General features: G+C 37.1%; 1 protein-coding gene and 1 pseudogene across 1 annotated transcript in view; both read right to left on the minus strand.

Moving 5' to 3' along the window:
- Positions 1-113: 113 nt before the first annotated feature.
- Positions 114-596, minus strand: LOC104682236 (annotated as a pseudogene).
- A 6,582-nt stretch (positions 597-7,178) lies between these two features.
- The window catches only part of LOC104682262 (histone-arginine methyltransferase CARM1-like), a gene marked incomplete at its 3' end in the record, with an annotated part of 174,201 nt that continues 165,334 nt past the window's right edge, over positions 7,179-16,045 (minus strand). Inside the window, 1 exon segment of the mRNA XM_030919179.1 lies at positions 7,179-7,260. Coding sequence (XP_030775039.1) covers positions 7,179-7,260 — 82 coding nt within the window.

Raw genomic sequence — 16,045 nt, forward strand, 5'->3', positions numbered from 1 at the left:
ATACGTATAAACATGAGGTAGGGTTTTGTTAAATTTCTTTTTTTAACTGTATTTTTATTTTCAATGTCCAGAATGTGTAATATAAGGGCCAGATCTTCCTCCTGGACTCAATTTTAAAAATTCTTGATTGGTTGGTGAGGTCATTAGGGATACTTTTTCTTGTCTAATTTGGTTTCTGGGAAAGCTTTGTTCAAGTCCTCAATGGTCATCTGATCAAATGGAATTAAGTTCTTCTTCTCCTTCTGTTTCTCATATTCTACAATTGTGGCCTTTGAGAGAGACACCCACTCAGCATAAGATTTCACATCTTCTTTTTCTTCAGCATACACCTGGGTGGTATATTTATCCTCTGGCACAGGAGCCTTCAGGGCATTAAACTTCTTCTCAAAGTCATTCACCAAGCCTGCCTTGGCTACCTGGTCCTTGTAGTAAGCCCGGTCGATAGCTGGTGGATTCTCAGGTAAAGTAGCCAACCTGGAAGTGAGGGTCTCATTCCAGGATTTCAGGGAATTAGCAATGGCCTTTTGGTTCTGGGGTATGATCTCTGCAAAAGCTACCCAGTCAGTGGTTTTTAGAGCAAGTTTTCACCCAACCATCTTGGGATCCTTCACCAACCCTGGCTGCCCACGGTCCACAGGCTAAATTTTTAAAAAATACTTCTAAAATTAAAGTAATGCTGTTTGTTTTGCTATAATAGTAATAAAGAGAAACCCACAATTAAAAGAAATTTAATCTTCAGGCACATGAAGAAAATTATAAAGAGCTAGTCTAAGAAGCACCAAGAAATCGACTCTTCAGTAAAGTTAGTATGCAAATTTTAGAGTTAGAAAAAAAATTAAATAAACTGAAACACCCTTGTAAAGTTTAGAATGCATAGATCATGAAGTATGAACTGGGATGCTGATAAACTTCCCAGGCCTTCATTTTACTTATTGCTTGGCTTGTTACTGTCTTCTAGGCAAACCTAAAACAAAGAAAGTGATTCTATGACACTGAAGTGGTTAAGTTCTAGCCAGACCCAAAGCTATAAGCAAGCAAGTTTTGTTTTCATGTTCTCTCCTTCTCCTCCTTTCCCCTTTCCCCTTTCCTATTCTCACTCCCATGCCTTTCCCTGGAGTTTTTAGGGGCAGCCCTAAATCTATATTTACCCACTATATTTAGTATGTTTGATTATGCACAGCCTGAATTCAGATCCAAGACGATGATCCAGATTTCTGTTCATCAAAAGAACTTTTTTTCTTCTCTGTAGATTTATAGCAAAGCCTAAGCACTGATTTATTTTTCTGCTACTCAATAGCCTTATCTTGCCTGGGGCCTTTGCCCTTACTTCTATCTTCTGGTAAGGCTCTGCTTGTGCATCTGCCTATGCTGGCTCCTTTTTTGACATTTAGGCCTCTATCAGGTGCCACCTCTTGGAACAGACCTCCTCCACCAATCCTCCAATCCATCAATCCTGGCCTTGACACTTTCTAGCTTATTCCTTTTTAACTTTCCTATAATTCCTTTATGTAACCATTTTTAAATAAGTTTTTATGTAATTTAAAAAATTTACACACAGTAAAATTCACCCTTTTTAATGTATAGTTCTTTGGGTTTTGACAAAGCATATAGCTATGTGTTGCCACCTCTACAATCACGATATGGAAAAGCTCCATCGCTCACCCCTAAAATTTTCCCATACCTCTTTAGAGCCAACCCTTCCAAGAACCCCACCTCTGTTCTATTTTTGTTTGTTTTTGAGACAGGCTCTTGCTCTGTCACTCAGGCTGCAGTGCAGTGGCACAATCTCTGCTCATTGCAACCTCCATCTCCCAGGCTCAAGTGATCCTCCAGCCTCAGTACCTCGAGTAGTTGGGACTACAGTTGCAGACCACCAAGCCCGGCTAATTTTTATATTTTTTGTAGAGATGGGGTTTTGCCATGTAGCTCTGATCTGTTTTCTTATATATAATGCTGCTTTTTCCACAGTGGCATATAAATAGAATCTAATAGTATGTAGCCTTTTGAATCTGGCTTCTTTCACTGAGTATAATGTAGTGATATTGTTAGACATATCAGTACTCCATTCTTTATTATTATTATTATTCCATTGTATGAATGAACTACAGTTTGTTTGTTTATTCTCTATTTAAGAGACATTTTAGTTGTTTCCAGGTTTGGTGATTACAAATAAAGCTGCAATAAACATTCAAATATAGTTTTCACTGTTAATGCAAGTTTTCATTTCACTAAGGTAAATATCAAGGAGTGAGATTGCCAGGTCACATGGTAAGTGAATGCTTAACTATATCACAAGCTGTGAAATGGTTTTCCTAAGTGATAGTGCCATATTGTATTCCCACCAGCAATAAATGAGAATTCCAGTAGTTCTACATGTTTGTCAGCACTTAGTATTGTCGGATTCTTATATTTTAGCCACCTAATAGTTGTGTAGTGGTATCTCATCATGGTTTTAATTTAAATTTCCCTAATGACTAATGATGCCAAACATCTTTTCATGTTCTTATTTGCTATTATATGGAACTTTTTTTTTTCTGGTAAAGTAGTTGTTCAAATCTTTTGCCTTTATCATTACTTTTTAAATTGAGTTTTCTTATTACTGGGCCTTCAGGCAGAATTATATCACAAGTTCTTTTAATATTCTAGATTTTTTTTCAGGTTTGTGATTTCCAAATAGTTGCACCCAGTGTGTGACTTGTCTTTTCATTTTCTTAGTGTGTCTTTCCAAGGTTATGAGTTCTTAATTTTGAAGTATTATCATTTTTCTCTGAGGTTTTGAGATCATATGTAAGAAATTTTTGTCTAACTTGAGGCCACAAAGATTTTCTTTGTTTTTTTCCTAGAAATTTTATGCTTTTAGGTTTTATATTTTAACTTATGATTTATTTTAATTTTTGTAGATGCTATGAGATATGGATTAAAGTTTATTTTTTAAAATCACATACTGGTATCCAATGATTCCAACAGTTTTGAAAGACTAACTCTTCTCCATTGAATTATCTGTAACTCCCAAAAACCAATTGACCATATATGTTAGGGTCTGTTTTTGATCTAATCCATCCTACTGACCTATACATCTACCCTTTCGTGAGTACTGCACAGCCTCAATTACTGTAGTTTTATAGTAAGTAATGAAATCAGGTAGATATTACCCTTAATCCTTTTCAGAAAACTTATCACCATCTGAAATTATCCCATGTGCTTAGCTTTTTTAATTCCTTTTTGAGATAGGGACTTGCTCTGCCACCCAGGCTGGAGTGCAGTGGTATGATCAGGGCTCACTGCAGCCTCAATCTCCTAGGCTTAAGTGATTTTCCTACCTCAGCCTCCTGAGTAGCTAGGACTACAAGTGTGCACCACCATGCCTGGCTGGGTTGTTTGTTTGTTTTTTGTTTTGGTAGAGATGGGGTCTTGCCATGTTGCCCAGGCTGGTCTCAAACTCCTGAAATCAAGCGATTCTCCCACCTTGGCATCCCAAAATGCTAGGATTACAGACATCAGCCACCTTGCCCAACCTACTTTTAAAAAAAAATTCTATTGGGAGACATCAAACCATGAGACTCTCTAGAACCATGGGACCAGGGAGTTTGTTCCTATCTCATTCTCTTCAGCACCAAGAACAGTACCTGACACACTATAATTGTTTAATAAATTGGTTGAAAGAAAGAAGGGAAGTTAAGAAATACTTAAGTTGAGGAAATTAAGGGAACTTAATATTTTGGAAAAGGAAGGATCAAATTATTTTGTGAGAGCTATTAATGTAATAATAGAGGTTTGCTGTGGTGCTAGGCTGGAAGATTAAATGCTCTTTTGGCCATGATATTGTGATCATAAGCTTACTTCTTTGGGGACCCATGAGGAGCTCTTTGGGGCCACATTCATTCACTCATTCATCAGACATTTATCCAGCAGCTTTGTGTAACACTGTGTTACAAAGGGCAATGACAAGGTCTTGTCTCAAAGTATTAGGGGTCCCAGACAAGTTAAATAGTAACTGAGACCAACCTCATCCAGATGCCATAAAAGTGATGTTTGTGCAAGGGTCTTTGAGTGATGTGGGAGAGGCATCTAACTCAGCCTTGGGAAAAGCTTTGCAGAAGAGGCCAAGCCTGATGAAGTTTTCAAGTTTCAATAGGAAACTTTGAGCCCCACCTTCCCTTCAAATGGGTCACTCCGTAACAATGTACCACAGGTTTCTTCTTGTATTCTAAAGGACCACCAGCTGTTTCTGGATTTGGGTCACTGGGGGTGGTTGTTTTACAGATTAACTCTGAAACTCTGCTCTAGGTCTCCCAATAAATGCTCCCTTAGCACCCTTTCCTTCTCCTTCATATCACTTATTGCAATTATGATAATTAATTATGCATCAAGCTATTTGATACCTACTTCCCTCCCACTACAATATGAGTTTCCTGGAGGCAGAGATTGAATCTGTCCCAATCTGCTGCATTTCTGCTGACTGACATAGTGAATGGCCCAGCCAGATCTTGTGCAGAGCCTGAATGATGAAGCGCTAGTCTCAAAGTTCTTGTAAAATCTGCCAGGTTACCTGAGAGCTTGTCCTCTCTGATGAAGTGTTTTTGTCCTCTTGCTCAGTTTAAGGAACAACTGTTAGCTTTTCTTTTATTTTCAAATTACTTTAAAATAATTAATTTTCAAAATAAAAGTTTCCACCCCACCAAGGAAAAATAGAAACTTTCACATTATATGCAATGGTGGACGTTTGTGCCTTTAGTAATAAATTTGCTGATCTTGAGATGTTTCTAGTATGTAAATGATGCCCAGATGGTATGCTCTTGCATATCGGTAGTGTTTATAGTGCCTTAAAAATGGTAGAACAAAAAACAAATGGAGAAAAAGTTATTTTGGTGCTAAATTACCAACAATTTCTCTGGGTAACACCATTTATTTCAGTTCTTCCCAACACACACACATGCTTCCTCTCAGATGCTGTAATAGCAAACTGGCATTGAACTAGCGGTGGGAGTGGTCTGGAGAAGGGCATTACCATTGTTGAACACTTAACTGAGCACCTATTGTATGCTAAGCACTTTTCTAAAATTCTGTCATTTAGTCCCCATCTCCACTGAAGATGCTGAGGTCTAGACATCAGGAAAGGGATGGTGAAGAAATATAGTCAAGATCTGGAATTCTCAGGGAATTAAGCACCTTCCTCTGCTTCTGTCTGTCAGCTGCTGAGTAAGAGGCAAGGGAAAAGGAAAGTCATGTGCCCTTCATTCAACAGCCAGTCTGTTTTGATTGAGCTGTGGCCATCTTGAATTATCCTCAGACCTTACAATCTCTCACTACGACCTTATGGTCACTGTTTGTGCCTTCACACAAGGGAGGTGTCGGCCCTGGCCAAGATCTCTCTGGGTGGTTTTTTGGTAAAAGCCTTGTTCTTGCAAGATAAAGCAGAGGTGGGACTCAAGAGTTAATAGTTTACATGGTTCTTGTATTCAAAAGGCGAGTTTTCTAAAACCTTCTAAGTAGTCACATTCTTTTTCAAATCCCAAATGATTCTGCTTGGAATAAACTATAAATCGTCATCTATTTACCATATTGAGAGAGCTGGAAAGCAGAGAACAGGAAGAAAAGGGAGGAAGAAAGAAAATTAGCATTTATTGAGCACTAATTCTGTGAACTGTTAGGTACTTGAGCATTTTATGTAAATTCTTGCAATCCTAGTGAGGTATATGCCTTTTATCTCATTATACAGATAAAAACACTGAGGCCTACATAGGTTACATAATTTGCCTCAAATTGGTCTGCATGTTAGTGAGTAGTCAGCTTGTTCTCTCTGAGGCCCAAACCTGTGCCCTTTGCTTTACATGGCATGATTGTGTTAAGGACGGATGAAAGCAAGGACATCTCCCTTCCTTCAGAATTAAAGACATGATCTGTATCTCTAATGGGCAATGAGTTTCAAAGATTCACACTGTATGTGACAACTGGTATACAACATATTACATTGTAGCTTTGCCCTTTTTCTTTTTCCTCTCCTGCTTCAAGGTCAAAATCTCTCATTTTCTTATCTCTGCTAAAGAATTATTGGTTTGGTTTCCTGAATTTCCTCTTTGCTTCAAGTTTTTCAATACTACAGAGATATGATTCTTTGACTAATAGCCTTTGGGAGACATTATGAGGAAAAAGTCTCTTTTTAATAAGGAAGTCAAGAGTAAACAGTGTCCAGTGGTTTTATTTGTGTGGTTGATTTCATGTGTGGATTTTTAATTGGCTCATATTTGAACAGGTGTCTAAGGATGGGGAGTCTTTTTTCTGGAAACATTTGTTGTATTCATCTCACTGTGGCAAGTTCCTTGTATCAGATGAAATCTGCATAGCTCTTAAAGAGAGAATGTCCTGACTTATGTGAGCTACACATCCAATGAGTCTCAAAAAAAATATAACTTAAACGAATTCATGTTTTAGGCATATTGAAATAACTGCTACATAAAGTGAATGAAAGTCAGACTATCTTTGAATCCCACATTTTACAGATGAGAAAACCAAATGCCAGGGAAAGAAACTTGCTTTGCCTGAGGTCACACAGCTCATTATAGCTCAGCTGGAGGACTGAGCTCACTTGGAACTGGAGGACATTATAGCTCACTTTGTAGGACTCTCTAGTGACTTTGTTTCAGTATCAGATTGTTATGTATTGAATTCTGTTTAAGGGATCATGAAACATTCGACTGCATACAGGCGCCAAGTCTCCCCAGAGAGGAAGAGAACTAGTATATACTTTCTTTTCCTCTTAGGAAAGATAGAGTTATTCTGTTCCTCTTTACCTGGTCATGGAGTGATTAAGATTTTTATAAACATAGGTGTAAAATGCATGGGAAGATTTCTTACCTAAAGAAAGTATTCTGGCCGGGCACGGTGGCTCAAGCCTGTAATCCCAGCACTTTGGGAGGCCGAGACGGGCGGATCACGAGGTCAGGAGATCGAGACCATCCTGGCTAACACGGTGAAACCCCGTCTCTACTAAAAATACAAAAACTAGCCGGGCGAGGTGGCGGGCACCTGTAGTCCCAGCTACTCGGGAGGCTGAGGCAGGAGAATGGCATAAACCCAGGAGGCGGAGCTTGCAGTGAGCTGAGATCCGGCCACTGCACTCCAGTCCGGGCGACAGAGCCAGACTCCGCCTCAAAAAAAAAAAAAAAGAAAAAAAAGAAAGTATTATTTAAGTTGAGGATGTTCTCAGATCTGAAGCCTGTTTGGTTCGCCAGTGCCACGATCTGAATGTCATAGCTCTGTCTGCATTACAGAGAAAAACACATGTCACAAGACTGGTTAGCTACTCATGTACATATAAGGCATCTTTCATATATGCCTACTTCATAAGGGTTTTGAGAGTAGGTGTTTGGCATCTTATGTATGTACATGTGCATTTATTTGGAAGCCATTAATATTTGTAGAGGCAATTCAAAGTCTTGTTTATTCATTAGAAGAATTTGATAGCTATAATTTCTTGATCTAAAAATTACAAAGGTAATGGTTGATCAAAGCACATTTTTGGGAAGGGGTGGAGTAGAGAAGCTTTATCAACATCAATGACAGAAAATGGCTTTAAGTAACAGAGATGCTTTATATGTCATCATTGAAGTTCCAAAACAATCTCAATCATGGAAGGACTGGGTGAGCTAAAATTTCAAACTGATGTAAAACAGCCTAACAGCAAACAGATGTGATTGATTTTAAGAGGCCTCAGATGAAGGCTCATGCAATTATAGTGAGAGGAATTGGCTGTTAAGAATAAATAACATTCTTGGTGACTAATCTGAAGGAGTTATGTTTGTAGGATTTTATTAGTCATTCTTAATAATATATATATTTCTGCTGATTATAAAAATGTCACGTATTCACTGTAGAAAAATTGAAAAATAGAGAAAATATAAGGAAAACAAAATAATCCATAATAATAGATTCCTTCAGCTAGTATATTTTCCTTCTACTTTTCCCTCTGTATACTTATAGATGTAAATGTTTAATAAAATGATGCTTAAGTACTGCTTTATATATTCCTTCTTTTATTTGACATAAGCAAGTGTTTATCCTATATAATTCTTGAAAATGTATTTTTCAATTATATGAATTACATAATTCATATGAATTATATGAATCTATAGCTCTATTTAATAATTTCCCATTGCTGAATATTTATATTTTTATAATATATTATTACTTATAATAACAAACACTGAATTCTTTACAGAAATGTGGTAAAGGACATTCTTGTAATATATCTTTATGTCCTACCTACAATTATTTACTGGAATAAATTAGAGGTTGACTCACCAGGCTAAAGCATATCAATGTATTTAAAATTCCCAAAACTGTCGCTAAAATATCTTCCAGAAAGTGTACCAAATTACTTCCTCACCTACAAAGCATGTAAGTGCTATTTTTTTTAAGAGACAGCTGTCACTCTTGCTCAGGCTGGAGTGCAGTGGCATGATCACAGCTCACTGCAGTCTCAAACTCCTGGGATCACATGATCTTCCCACCTCACCTGCCCAATAGCTACCCATGTTGCCCAGGCTGGTTTTGAACTCCTGGCCTCGACCAATCTTCTTGCCTAGGTTCCCCAAAACATTGGGACTACAGGTGTGAGTCACCATGCCCAATGTGAAAGTGCTAATGTTATCACACCTTCCAAATCCTTAATATTTAAATATTTGGAGTTAAAATATTATGGATTTTTAATATCCTTTATTAAGCATCTTCGTTAAATTTCAGAAATTAATGAGTGATATAAAGTCCTCTATCCCCACTTCCACACTGTCATTGCCAAGTAAAACCAGTAATTCAAGTTCTGGATTTTATTGGGACCAGGCAAACTAGAAGGAAAACATAGCTACAACCTGTTTAAAAATCAAGACTATATCCTTTGATCCTTTTATAACTCAGCTAATTGGCTCAGAACATTGTTTTAAAATTTTTCTTCCATGATAACTACATCCAACACTTCACTACATTTGTGATACCTGAATGTAGCTTCAAGGGAAACCAGATATTGTGACAATGAGCTCCTTAGAAGAGGTTCAAACCTTGCTGGAATCATAGAAAGACTGAGATATCAGCCTGGTAAATAAGTCAGGGAGAGACATACCTACCCTTTTTGCCAAATGAAAGACATCTTAATAATGTCTGAAGTAATTAAAGTAGAACTCCAAGTAGGAATTGAGTACTCTGACATATGAGTGGATGTGTGTATTTATGGACGCACATATGAACCAGGTTAGTCACAAGAACTGCATGGTTCTTGTTGTGGTTGGGATGAACAATCAATAGATTTTTGTTATGGGGTCTTCGGCAAGGCTTTTTGTTCAGAACAGGATGTATGATAATGTAGCTACTTCACACTCACTTTTTACAACCCACTCCTCTTTGCACACTATCAAAATCCTATCTTCTCTGATGGAAGGAAAAAGAGGGAGCAGTTTGGGGTCAGTCTGGGCAGTGAAAAGCTGAGATTTGTGGTTAAAGCCCTTTAGTGTGTGGAGGGGAAGATTGGGGGGTGCAGTGAAAGAATAGTCAGGTTCACTGATTTGATAGTGATTCACCTGACCAAGGAGAATGTGTCCTCATTTAAAATTTCAGGAAAATAATACACTTTAATAGCAGTGCCATGCTAATGCCAAGATACCCAGAAGGTATTTAGGTATCAATTAAAGTGTAATGTTTATGGAATGTTTCTAAAGCAACCAATAATTAATAATCTAAAACTGTGTCTACAGAACTTTTAATAACTATTAGTTCTTTTGAACCAGTTATTTGGCAATGTGCATTTTTTAAAACCCTAGTTCCCTGCCACACTTAGTTATTTTAAACTGTATAGAGACAGAGCAGGTGGGTTAAGTGGGAACATATCTTAGTTCAAGGATTGAATACAAAACCATCGCTTTGTATACCAGCATTTCTTTTGCAATATCCAAGAATAAATTGGAAACTTGGGAACAACATATGCAGAACATGTCTTTCCAGAGAGTATGGTAATTCATGATAATTTCCTCTTACAAAAAACAGAAGATGAAATAGTGGGATAGGCTTAGTTCTGACCATCAAAGAATAATGGGATGGAGAAATACGTGGCAGGAAGCTTGGGAAAAAATTATCCAAGTCACCGAGGATTCACTGACACATAAAGAAATGAAAGCCTCTGCAGGCATGGACTCTAGACCAGTGTTCTTCAAAGGGGTTGAGTTTTCCCCCAGAGACAACGTGGGATGACACACTGGAGTGTGGAAGAAAATGCTGAACTATTATTTAAAATTTTTTTTATTAGTTATGATGGATTGATTGTGTCCTTCCAAAACATATGCGCAAGGCCTAACTACCAGTAGCTATGAATGCTACCTTGTTTGGAAATAGGGTTTTGCACCTGTAACCAAGTTCACAAGAGGCCATACTGAACTTGAGGAGATTCTAAATTCCATGGCTGTCCACATAAGAAGAAGAGAGGACACAGAGATACATGCAGGAAAGACAGCCATGTGAAGACAGAAGCAGAGACTGGAGCCATGCAGCTCCAAGGAATCCCAGGGACTGCAAGGCACCGTAAGAAGCTAAAAAGCAAAGGGCTCTTCCTTTCAGCTTTCAAAGGAAATGTGGCCCTGCTGAAACTTTACAGTCTTTCTGTCAAAAATTCAGTGTTTATTATTATAAGTAATAATACATTATAAAACTATGAATATTCAACAGTGGGAAATTATTAAATAGTGCTATATATTCATATAATGCCATTGAAAACTACATTTTCAAGAATTATGATATAGGATAGACACTTGCTTATGTCAAATAAAAGAAGGAATATATGAAGCAATACTTAAGCATCATTTTGTTAAACATTTACATCTGTAAGTACACGGAAAAAAATAGAAGAAAATATAATAGCTGAAAGAATCTATTATCATTATGGTTAGATTCAATAAGACTCTAAGCATACTTTAACTAATATGTGCAACATTAGTGAGTTAAATACCAGCCATGTGATAGGCACATGGGTCAGAGCTAGAAGAATATGAGTAACATTGTAGAACAAAAAAATGTCATCTAAAGCTGCACTAGCACATTCTATTACTTCACTGTGCTGAGTAATGCACAGCAGTTTCTTCCATAATTCCTTCTGATGCAGATGACCACATATGGAGAGGTTTTGTTTTATGTGATGTCCAAGGTAAAGCAGTTTAACAGCGACCATTAGAAATAGCAATGATTGCAGTGATGCTTCCTATGCTTTAATTCTTTGATCAGCATTTCTTCTAGGTTTATAAACTATAAAGCTCATCAAACTCTCCAAACCAAATCCCTTGGCAAATCTGGGTATAGCAGGCCTTCACAGGGATCCAAAAATTTTAAATAATGTTTTAAAATATTTCTCTACAAGTGGCTGAGCTAGATCCAACAATCAGCCTATATTTATTTTTCAATGCATCCTTTGATTTCTATTTTTGTATGTCTTACAAAATATATAATATATGAGTTTCTATATATGCATATGTACACATAGATCTATGCATGTGTGTATATATATATGTGGATAGGTATATATAGCATGTCTGTATACACGTGTGTGTGTGTGTGTGTGTGTGTGTGTGTGTGTGTGTAGTTAGAGAGAAACTATTTAGTTCTGGGCTTTCTATTATTACTGTAGTACATGCACATAATTAAAAGAGTATTGGGCTAGGCGCGGTGGCTCAAGCCTGTAATCACAGCACTTTAGGAGGCCAAGGCAGGCGGATCACGAAGTCAGGAGATCAAAACCATCCTGGCTAACATGGTGAAACCCCATCTCCGCTAAAAGAATATTAAAAAAGTAGCCAGGAGTGGTGGTGGGCACCTGTAGTCCCAGCTACTTGGGAGGCTGAGGCAGGAGAATGGCGTGAACCCGGCAGGTGGAGCTTACGGTGAGCCGAGATCGCACCACCACACTCCAGCCTGGGTGACAGAGGGAGACTCCGTCTCAACAACAACAACAACAACAACAAAAAGATAAATATTGGTATACTTGGGGAAGACATACATAAAGTGTTTTTATTCATAGGTGCAGATGATCAAAAAACTTTAAAGACCATTTCTACGAACTTTCAGGATATAAATTTCATAAAGTTAATGAAAACACTAGGTTCTATTTTATTGCTGGAGCAATAAAATGAATGACAGCTCCAGAATGATGGGAGAGTGTCAAAAATAAAATGTTAATAGTACAATCATAAATGGACCTGATGGGGAAGAAAAGGGCAGTTATTTTCATACCTGTGAGGTTGCATAGGGAACTCTCCTAGGAGTTCAGAGTTTAAAAGAATATTTGACAATAAGGGAGGGGGAGATTCTATCCAAAGCAGTACAAAGGGACAGCACCTTACTGAAAAAGAATGAAAACACTGACATTCATGAAGTGCAGAGGCTTTTAGAAAATACCAAGGAAAACAAGGATTTCAAACCCAAAATATCTGAAGAGAGATATTAAAAATAAGGATGAGAATAAAGGAAGAGGAACTGGAATTAAGATTTACTGTGGGCTTACTGTGTGTTAATCACAAATACTATCTTATCTCTTTTAATATTTGTAAAAGTCTGATGAGACAAGGATTATAAATACTACTTTATAGGTGATGGATGAGGTGAGGAAACTGGGATGTTAGATTCATTAACCTGACCAAGATCACTCCAGTACTAACCAGTATATAGAAGAGACTGAACAGAACCAGCACATAGCAGACGCCAAACCGTGGTCTCTTTACTACATAAGGGTGCTAACCTACTAAGATTAAAAACTTCCTCCCTTCCTTTCTTCCTTTGCAAAGCATTACATGGCCATATTTTAGCTGCTTCTTTCAATTGTGCTCGACTAAGTTCTTAATGAGAGATGGTATCAGCTGATGACGACTTCACTCAGTTAGTAACTCCACAATATTTCTGGGTGTCTGAAATATATTAGGTAAAGAGGGATACAGCATAGAATAAGACTCAGTCTCTCTTCTCAGGCAGCTCACATATAGGAAATTACAGCAATAAATGGGTGCTCTAACAGAGGTACTACAGGGCTGTAGGAGCTGTGGGCAGGAGTGTGAAGTAGATGGTTTGCCTCCTTCTAACCTTTTAAGAAGGGTAGAAAAAATATTACCCATGAGGATGAGACACAAGGTATGTCAGAAAAAAAGTAATAGAAGAATAAGATGATTTAAATTCACTCACAAAATTATACACTAAGAAATTGTAAAAATATAAATATCTGAAAGAAAAATAATGTTATCCTGGTTTGCAAAAAGCAGAAAAGACAAAGTCCAAAATTCCAGGCAGATGTTGGCTATTGCTCCTTTGTGCTTTCCTTTTTTTTTTTTTTTTTTTTTTTTCCAGAACTGGTCATTAAACAGATGGTTGATAAGGATTCAGAAAGAAAGTAGTAACTTTCAGGATGAACATGGCATAAGTCAGCATTTTCCACTTTTCCTTCTGGAAGCTATCCAAAAACAAGGAGAATCGAAATATTCTGCAGATGGCAAACCTCATTTTCTGTAAAACTAGGAGAAGGGGATAATCTGCAGTCTTAGACATATGCGTAAGGGCTGTAAAAGCAGTCAAGATTGGTTATTAGTCATGTGGGAAAAGGTGCAAAAGAAGTGCAAAGAGGGACAAAAGAGCCCGGGGGCAGTACGTCTTAGCACCTGAAAATGAGAAGCATTTTTCTGAAATGCAAAAGGTATATTCCTTGTTTGTAACATCTTGTGCAGGAACTGGGGTGAGCAGAGCTTTGGGCAAAAATGCTCCTGGAACTGGAGCATGGTGGAACTACCTAAAGAATACAAGAGGAGCCATTGTTGCAGGAAGCAGTGTGATTCTGTGGCAACCTAGAAGAAGAAAAAGTTTGAGTTGAGAAAAACCAATAGCATGAAAACTGTCACATCTTCTTCTGCCACAGAAACTTCCTCCTGTAAATAACTGCCCAGAAAAGTCCTATAATTTGATGAACAATAACATCAAAACAGCAAGTGCGAGAGAGGTGATCACGAAAAAAAGTAGAAAAAAGTAGTAAAATTTACAAACACATGAAACACGTGTATCAGTAAAATGATGCCATGGCACATATAAAAAAGGTGAGCAAATATTTTGTCACGATTTTTGAAACATAATGAAGCCTTCACCTGTATGGAGGAAGCAATAACTTTCATGAAGGAAGATCATGATGCAGACGGAAGAGAACAAGAAGGATCTTGATGTGCAGATATGGAAATGTCTTTGAGATGTATTGCTCAGTGAAAAAGGACGTAGAAAACAGATACAGAATATTACTATTTAGGTATAAAAGCAATGAGGAGGAAATAAATAAGAAAGTAGATTCTTACCTTTACAGTGTTTTGTAATTTTATATCTAAAATGAAACTCTGAGAGGATATGCAAGAAATAATAACTGAGGCTACATGACGGGGGAAGAGAAGGGGCCCAAATGAGGTTAAGGAGATAGAAAGTCATGATAATTAGAGACCTAGCTCAGTTTCATTATAATAAAAGCGATGTTCAATTAGTTTCATTTCCTTTTTATTGGCAGAGTTATTGGACTGGGCTATGAGAGTGAAGTCAGAAATTAAGGTTATTTAGATATCATATTCCAAAAAGGTCATATTATATTTCTTTCTGACCTAGCTGGAGAAATGTGGCCTGGGAATGAATACAGGTGAGTAGATTTTGAGCTACTTCCATGACCAAAGCCAAAAGGTGTGAAGAAAGCTGGATACACGCAAACTTTGAAAGAAGATTACATCCTTGGCTTTTTTCTACTTAATATTTTTAAAATCTAAATTTGCCTATTAAATCTGCAAAAGATAAAATGGTAGGAATCACTAATATGCTAAAAAAATTAAAAGAAATAATCCACCGGCTCTAGTAAAGATCCAAAAACAGTAGATAATTGAATGAGTGGAATAAATACAAAAACCTGTACCGAAGTTGAAAAAGACCAGCTAGCTGCATACTAGGAAAAGGGAGAAATGTGATTTAAAAGTCAATCATGCAAAAATACACTTCTTGTGTTTAATTGACTATACACTCAAGTAAAATGGATCCCAAACTTAAAAATATATTATTATGATTCAAAACAGAAAGAGTTACTATTGCTCTGATCCCAGCATTTATCAGAACACATATGCTGTCATCCTGTAATTAGTGCTGAAGAAATGTTTTAAAAGGAGACACTGATAACGAGGGTATTTCAGAGGGGGAGAACTTAGAATTTCAAACTATTTCAAAATCACTCTTATGGGAGGGAGGAGTTGAGGATGTTAGCTTAAAGACAGGTAGGCTAGAAGGACATTTGTTAAAACTCTCCAAATATTTGAACAATTGCCATTTAGAGGTTAGAGCCAACCTACTTTGTTCGAGTTCAGAAACACAACTAAGATCAATAAGTGGAATTTATAGAAAGTAAGATATAGAATCAACAGTAAGGATAATTTTTTTAATAATTGGAGATGTTGAAAATGGGAGACATTAATAGCCAAGGACCATATGAAGAGTAACCTAACCTTACCAAAACGTAAATACAAACCAAACAAGACGCTACTGTAAAATAATATTTTTGGGTCTATCAGACTGACACAAATCATACAGATGGATAATATGAAGTTTAGGAAAAGATGTAGATAAATGAACATGCTTATTTATTGCTGGTGCAAGGGGAAATTGGTGCAACCATTGAGAAAAGTAGTATCTACCAGAGCATGATATGTACATACTCTGTGATTCAGCATTTCCATTTCTAGGCATCTCATTTGAAAACACTCATGTCACCGTACACACTGTGTGTTCCAAGATGTTTAGTGCAGAATTTGTTGCAATGCCTAAATAATTGAAAGCAACCTGAATCAGTCGATCAGAGATTTTTTTAAAAAAAAATTATAGTATATCCATGCTCTGGACTATTATGCATGTATTAAAAAGAACAAAAAAGATCTATCTGTGCAGATTCAGGACTTATTACTAAGTAAAAATTAAGTTGCAGACTTCTAGTGTTAACTTGTACAAACAAGCCCCACCATGATGT

Source organism: Rhinopithecus roxellana, chromosome 16 (assembly GCF_007565055.1).
Source record: "Rhinopithecus roxellana isolate Shanxi Qingling chromosome 16, ASM756505v1, whole genome shotgun sequence".
NCBI classification, from domain to species: Eukaryota; Metazoa; Chordata; class Mammalia; order Primates; family Cercopithecidae; genus Rhinopithecus; species Rhinopithecus roxellana.